The following is an 8,736-nucleotide window of genomic DNA, read 5'->3' on the forward strand; positions in this document are numbered from 1 at the left end:
CACTAGATCATAATTTTTTAAGACACTAAATTCGATTACATGATAATTTATTTGAAATTTACTTCTTTTTTTAACACTAAGCTTACGGACTCTCCACATTACGTGTACAAATGTTTGTGGACTGTTCATATTGCCAAATAGACATGCTTATGGGCTTGATGGACAAACGAGTTAGCAAAATGAATAAATAAACTTAATTTGTATGCTCTGGCAACAATTGTTGGCTATGTAGACTGACTTGCATGCATTGTCCGTTTTGCTATGGCTAAGCCTATAAAATCCTAAGCATGGTTGTTATCAAACTCGTATTAGTTTGCATTATGGAATAAAGTCAAATCATACACAAAGTCAAACTTTGTTGAATTTAGATGATAGGTAGGGTAACCTCGTATAAACTGACAAGAGCTCAAGATTTCACGCATATACTTGTGAGTCGCCCATAAACATGCCTAACAGTCATCTGTAATAAGCTTTGGTCGTTGCTGACTCAAAATAGTTGTTCATTGACACATCTCTTATTATTACAATTGTTCTAATCATAGCTAACTATTGTCATCAAATAATTCAATGTTTGAATTGTGTCTCACTCAAGTTGTTATTTTTTTGGTTCCAACATTTATCGCTCATTTTTATTTTACTCTCTATATTTCTTTAACTGTTTTAATTTGTCCCTCAATTTTTAGTCAGATTTAAGTTTAGACATTGTCGTTATGTTGGTCATACTATGCTAATGTGGAGTGACTAAATACTTAAAATAGAAAATTACATGGTATATAATGAATGTGTCTTTGTCCCGACATATATGGCTCACATTGATTTTAGTCTGTGTTTCTGAGAAGGATTTAGTCCCTCAATGTTAACATTTCCAATCCAAAGTTGAAGGCAATGATTAGAATTAATATCGACTAAAAATGCAACAACTAAAAATTAAAAACTTGACTAAATTCGGCATGAATTAGGAACAAAAATCATATTTAAACTTTTATATTAATTGTATAATTAAACAAAAAGTTAATAATTAGTGATCAATGTATATCAATATCATATGATTTTTTTTGTATAAAATATTATTTCTTAGTCTATGTTACTACATATAGTTTATGGTTTTCTTCTAGTAAGATATAAAAAATGTTGGATGTAATGTTAACATATTAAAAAATATTGCGTAACTTGTTTTAATTGTAGTTTTCTTAACATTCTCAATTTTTTTTATAATTGTACTGACATTTAAAATTTATGTTTAACTTATAATATAGCACTAATAAATGGTAATATAATTTTAAATTGGCAATATATAATCTATCTGAAATATATATTTTATTAACCCAAATATATGTATGTATCAAAAAATATATATGTATATATATATGTAAATGTTTTCAAATATTTATTGCTTATCTTTTTAAAAAAAGTTAAGTCCATCTAAATAATACAATATATGCCAGAGTGTACCATAAAATGATAAGGGCAATGGGATATACAAGTTAAGGTCAACAACAAGTTCTCATATAAGTTCAAGTATAAATGACTAATATATAGAAATATTCACTATATATTACACTGAAAAAGGTATAAGGAGATATGAGTTAAGATGGGTCCTATCTCATAACCTAAAGATGGAGGAGGGTCTGTATAGTTTTACCAAAATGAAACTTTAGCTTCTGAGGAGCTTTTCGGAAAAGCTTTTATTTTTTTTATAATCTTTATCTTCTTCTTTGCCTTTTTACTCGACATTTTTACTTTGATTTTCATGTATTCCAAGACTCTTGCATATTTAAGTATACATCCTATCATCTCCAACTCAAAATCTTGACCCTTAAATTCGTCAAATCTCACTATTTTAAGACTTGATGATATGCATGTAGGAACAAATTGTTGATTTGTCCAACTGGGCTCATCATCAATAGGAGGAGTATAACCCTATATATCAAGGAGGAATAGTTCATAATTATAAAGTTAAAACTGAGAAAATGAATATAAAAAAGTATGAACCTGATTGAACTAGTATATAATATAATCCACTAATAGTATATAGTGTAATATTTATGCATGTCGCTGTAAAGATTCATATACAGTCACTATGTTCTTTACTATTCATTTGAACTTTTTTTAAAAAGTCAATCATAATTAAATATGAATATTGAATGATACACTTACAGTGTATGAACGTGAAACACTACCAATACATATATTTTTTCTCAATAATATATAGCTTCCAATCTTAATAATACACCATATCCACATGCATGTTGGGTGAAGCAGTTTTCTACTCTTTGGAATTGATATCTTTGTTAAGAAATCCTTGGTAATAATTTTTCTGTAATAAAACCAAGTGAAGAGAAGAAAATGCAAGATTACATTACCCTTTACTAACCTCAATGGCAAGAACTTCAAGTTTAGGAGACTTGTAAAGTATGCCTATAGACACATTCCATCCATAGTCTCCTTTAGGAGTAAGTTCCAAGTGAGTTAAATTGTTGAACTTTGGTGTTTGATTGTTATTGTGAGCATGACTTAGGAACTGCATGAAAAAAACTCTAAAATAATAACTAAAAAATCAAAAGAAATGATATCCCAAATCAAGATAAATTGACAAATAGAATAAAATATACTCATAATGTTAAAAACTTTAGTGATAGAATCTACTCATAATATATAAATGATTTAGTTATATTGACTTTGATGAAAAATTAATCATGTACCTGATCAAAATGGCCAGTAAGAAACAATGTTTGTAGAAGAGGAGCATTTCTTGAAAGTTCATCCAATAGTTGACTCATACCTCTTAGATAAGTTCCCTCAATATATAACTCAACTGTTTTCAATTGATTCATCCTTGAAATGGTGAAATTTTCAATCTCACCATTAAATATAAAGAGTTCCAAACTTGGGAGACTAAGTTCAATGTTTGCAACAAAAATAAGTGGAGTCACAAAAAGACGCTTCAACCTCATATTTTGGTTAAAAATTCTTAAAGATGTTAGTACCTTGCAATCAATAAGATGCAAGAACTCTAGATTCAAACAACTAGAGAGTAGAATCTCTAAATCACTTGCTTCCATAGATACATAAACTAAAGTAAGTGACTCCAATAAGTTGAGTCTGTGTACTACTTCTCGAGTAGGTTTCAACTGGCATTCACAAAGGGACAAACATTTTAGATGAGATTTCTTACTAGAGAGTAGAATATGGAAAGGAAAATCGTAGGGTTCATCATCAATTCTTGCAAACTGAAACTCAAGATCAAGTTTCTCACATTCCTTCTCAATTGCACGATTGATCCACTTATCAATATGAGAAGTAAATTGCTTTCCCAAAGGAAACCAAATTGTAAATGATACAGACTGATTAATTGTGAGTATTTCCAAAAGTTGATCAACTCGTTCGATAAATTGATATTTTTTAGGCAATGGCATAGACTCCAAGGATAGAACATCATCTAAATCGATATTGATTATTGTAGGATCAAACACAAGAATTGACATATCCATAGAACGGTCTTTCCATGTGTCGGACAACGCTTTTGTTCTTATGACCTCTTTCAAATTTAAGAATGTGAAGATGTAACAGATAATACTATTAGGCAATTCACTGATACGGTCTTCAATGTCACTACTTTTTTCCTGTGTAATTATTTGAACAAATCACAAGCATTAATCAACAGTACATGAAAGTATTTTAAGAGAATAAGCAAATATTGGGCTACAATAACTCAAATAATATGACAAATGTGTTAGATGATAAATATTTTTAATTAGAACATGTTTCACAAATAACTTAATGTGAAACGAGTCTATGTTGTATATATTAATAAATGTAATATAAATTAAAGAATCTAGAAGGTAGATAGAAAAAACTCACAAGAGTATCAACTTTGTAGCTTGAATCTTGCTCCATATCTTGTGCTGAAATGCAAAGTAAAAGCATGAAATCAGAGAGGGAATAAGTAAGCCCTCTCAACAATTGATGATAGTCAATTAGTTGTTCAACTCAATGAACTTTAAAACTACTTAGTGAAAAGGGTGATTTTAGATTTTACTTGATGATTTCTAATCACTAAAAGGGAATATTAGGAACATTTCTGCCAACCACTTATACCATAACATGCTTCAATTTAGTTCCCAAAAATTCATTTACAATGAGTAAAAGTTGAAGTCATTTATTCATCCAATGTTGATATTAACGGATAGATAAAAGTTTAGTAATTAATACCAATCATTCTAAATCATTCAATTCTCAATTCAATTATAGGTCGAGAGATCTTTTAGAGAAAATGGATAGATAAAATCAAGATAGCAACAAAGAAAATGGATACACTATATGAAAACACCCTTATATTCTACCATATTTTCTCCATTTTGTTTGTTGCATTCTTACTCATCTTTCATGTATGTGGGGGTTCTAAGAACCAAAACTCCCATCCCAACTCTAATCCTCACCACCTTTTCCACCATGGGTGTCCAATTCCCTAGTGCCCATTATATCGTTCTGTATGCACTATAGTAATTGTATGAGGTTGGAGCAGGTATAATGAGTTTTAATTAACTTTACTTTCATGAAAAGTATTCAAAATGAAAGTAGGTCACACATCACTCATACAACAATAACAAAGGTCTCAATTTACAAATTATTATTTCCAATAAGATTACATCTCTATACAATTAGACTATAAGCATTGGTTTACAACTATACTCTAGATTTTACATATGATTTTTGTACGCACTGTAGTGATTGTTTGAGGTTCGAGCAAGTATAATGAGTTTTAATTAACTTTACTTTCAGGAAAAATATTCAAAATCCAAGTAGGTCACATATCACTCGTACAATAATAACAAAGTTTTCAATTTACAAATGAATATTTTCAATAAGATTACATCTCTATACAATTCGACTATAAGCATTAGATCACATCTATACTCTAGTTTTTACAGATGATTTCTTCCAATAAATTTTCATCAATGATTTAGATTTTAACATCCCAAAGTAATCAAATATTTAATTGAACTAACAATAGAAATCGCTAGGAAATTTAAAATAATAATAATTGCAATTCTAACCATACATTTTAAAGAATGATTTGAAACCCTTCAATTCAATTCCTCGACTGCTAGAATTCGAAAATATGTAATATAATAGAAGAAGGAAATAGAGTAATCAAACTTGCCTGCACGAGTACCTCCTCTCCCAAATATGGAATATCCGATAATCCTCAAGGAGCTTAAATCACAAAGAACTCCACACGATAATAAACTAAGGACGATCAGATTTGAAACCCTAATACACAAACTCGTAAGCAACTCAACTAAATAAATGGGGCGTTTTGAGATATTTTTATAATGGTTTGACGAATAAGCCCTCTATAAGGGTTTTGATGCAAGGACTAATAGAAAAATATAACTGCTTCAGCCGGTTAAGACCTACAAAGTTTAGAAAGTTCAAGGTGCTGGATATTTAAAAGACATATTTTGTTTATTACGGTGGTAATATGTATATATATATATATATTATAACTAAAAAGGAAACATGATACATTTTTTGTAATGTCTTGTTGATATTACAATTGAAGGAAAATTTGATAGCACAAGATGTCAAAAATAATTTTTTGAAACTAAATTTAGACAAACGCATAAAAGTACTACAATCATTTCTCATATATGATATGGAACCCCATTTAAACAAACAAAAAATTTGAGATAAATAGTATTCAAATAATTTAATCCCATATGTTAAATTATCTAAATTAAAATTTGTAGTTCTTATATATCATCATGGAAATCCAACTTGATATTACATCACTGACACTTAATACTATTAATCTCTTTTTTATGTTAGAGATAGTTTCCTCTCAATTATATTTCCTTAATTTTTAATACATCACCTTCATTCTTCATTATTGAATTTGATGTGTTAGTCACTACAAAATAAAAGACATTTGGGGACAGAATTTTTGCCACACTTACATATACCATGACAAATTCAAAAAATAAGGCCCAAAACTAACAATGTGGTCCATGGTTCATCTTTCACATTATCACTTTCACTCTTTCACTCTTTCACTCTTTCACGTTCTCTCATCTCTTCTCAAAAAAAATACTTCTTCACTTCACCACTTTCACACCATGGCTTTTAAAAATTAACTTCTTCTCTTCTCTTTTCCATAAATCACTTATTCTTCTCTTCTCTTTTCCACAAATCACTTATTCTTCTATTCTCTTTCCCAGAAATCACTTCTTCACTTCATCACTATCCAGAAATCAATTCATTCCAAACTTTTTCATTGATCGGTAAGAAATCATTTCATCTCCTTTTTTAATTGTATAATTTTGTTTCAAATCACTTCATCAACTCTAATCCCTAATTTTGAGCTTCTCAAATCCCTAATTTTGTGCTTCTCTAATCCCTAATATTATTAGTTATAGAAATCTGAGAAATTATAGTTTTAATTATATCTATGCATGTATTGATGTTTTGCTTCTTGTGATTTTGAATTTCAGAACCTTAACTTCAACGGAGAATATGAACTCGTGCTTCGCTTAATTTAGCGTTATTCAGGTTAGCGTTTTCACAATATATATGACAATATATATGCTCATCACTTTCACAATATATATGCTCATCACTTTCACAATATATATGCTCATCACTTTCACAATATATATGCTCATCACTTTCACTGAGAAGCTTAAACTAGTCCTAGCATAAAATCATGTGTATTTTTTTTATGTGCTTCGAAAATTTCCAAGTTTAATTGGTGAATGGAAGAGAAACAATAAAGAAAGAGATGATGTGACTGTAATTCGATAATAAATATGAAATGATAGAAAATGGTTTGATAGGTACAATGTGTTGTCGATTTTTGATTGGATGAAAAAGTGAAGGTACAATGCCTTGTCGAGTTTGGGTTGGATAAAGGGTAAGGGATGGTTAATGTCAGACACTACAACTTGAATAGTCTTGTGTTATTGATTGATATCATTTAGCTAGCACGTACTTCAGAGTATAGAGTTGCAACTACACATAATCATTATAGTTATAATACATTACATATGAATAAAAAGTTGGGGTACTTTTAGTTAAAGGAATTGGTTCAAGTTTGAGATTCAATCTGGGGTTTTGAAACTGAGTTTTGATGATCCAGTTTTGAATTTTGTTGACATAGTATTTTCATATTATTGAGTTTGCACTTTCTAAATAATATGTTAATGTGTCATTTGGATATGGTATATGTTTTTATGTACTAATAAGAGTACATCAAATTAACCCTTATACAAATAGTTTATGTATCAGTTGTATATAACTTTTTATATTATCTGTATATCATTCAATTCATTCATCTTTAATCGTCTACAAAAATGTATACTAAGAGAATGTATAGATATTAATCTAAAAATTGTATTGCTAAAATTGGTTAAAAACTTTTATATCTAGAATGTATTATATTAATGGATAAACTGTATTGCTAAAATTGGTTGACCTTTTTGTATAATGAATCAGTACCCATACCACTTGTCTGGAAAAAAATTCTCTCTATCAAAGTATATATTTCTAACTATAAATATAAGTTTATCTAACTCAAATGGTCTTGAATGTTGGTCACTGCTTTCTTTACATTAGTTCACTTGTGTTGTCTTAGTGTTGGCAATTTGGCATAGATTACCAGACTCCAGAAAGAATAATAGGAGCAGGGTGATCATTCACATTTTTTGAAATGGTGTTTCTAAATATTGATGTATATGAATGAGCTTTACTTTTTCTTGATTAGTCAGATATTGTTGTTGCCAATTATGCACTTCCACAGTTTTGTTGGTAGTAATAGCAGAGACATAATTGACTCGCAATATTCACTTCTCAACATAGATATGGAATTTTGGTCCAACATTTTATTTGTTATTGGCCATTTAGAAGTTGATAGAGTTATTTTCCTTTAGAAGTAATATTATATTGTTCTAGCTGAGAACATTCATAGTAATTAAAGAGTGACTACTTCTCATAATGTGAGTTTTAATTTCTTCATATGCAAAATTTGAATTCGAGTTTATCTGTTTAATGAATGATAAATTTTCATGAAAGGTAAATTTCTCAAAAACTCCTATGCTAGTCGTTGAACATTTCAACCTTATTATGTAACTTCTTTAAAAGCCACTTTTCAGTCATCAAGAATATTTATGCATAAATCATCACTCTTACCTTTTTCTAATATAATCTTTGCTAATGTTACTTTTTGTTTTGTTCATAAAAAGTTTAGAAAGAAGGAAGAGGCTCTATATAAAGGGAAAGATTATATATCTTTAAAATATGAACTGAAATTATGTTATTGTCATATAGAAAGGGAAAATTGACTACCTTTGCTAATTATAATATTACTATATGTCCTCTTTTTCACTCAAAGATCCTCACTTAATACATCTTTATTGTTATAAAGCATCTATATTTTACTGCTTCAAAGTTGATAAAGAGATAAAGGTGGGGAAAAGTTACATTTTGTTTGGTAAATTAAAGGTTTAAGTTACAGTTTGAAACGATTATGATGTGTTAGTTAATTGGCAGAGATAAGTTTGGGTTATCAGTTTATAGAAAAGAATCAAACCTACTAGATATTGGTCCAAAGGTTAAGCAGCTGAAATGTTTGACTATGTGTGCATGTAGATATTTCCTTGGTGGTGGGTAAAGAAACTAAGAAATATTTCAGATTTTTCTTCCTTCAACTTTTCACGATTATTCTCAAAAGCTGGAATA

The 8,736-nt window shown here is 29.1% G+C and overlaps 1 protein-coding gene across 1 annotated transcript; it reads right to left on the bottom strand.

The window, feature by feature from the left end:
- Window positions 1,639-3,644, bottom strand: LOC109353798 (F-box/FBD/LRR-repeat protein At1g13570-like; the record flags this gene model as incomplete). Its single annotated transcript, XM_019596161.1, has 3 exons — window positions 1,639-1,920; window positions 2,375-2,521; window positions 2,703-3,644. Coding segments are annotated over 3 exons (1,371 nt in total), but the record flags the coding sequence as incomplete, so codon positions are not given.

The sequence above is a fragment of the Lupinus angustifolius genome, chromosome LG08 (genome assembly GCF_001865875.1).
Source record: "Lupinus angustifolius cultivar Tanjil chromosome LG08, LupAngTanjil_v1.0, whole genome shotgun sequence".
In the NCBI taxonomy this organism is placed as follows: domain Eukaryota; kingdom Viridiplantae; phylum Streptophyta; class Magnoliopsida; order Fabales; family Fabaceae; genus Lupinus; species Lupinus angustifolius.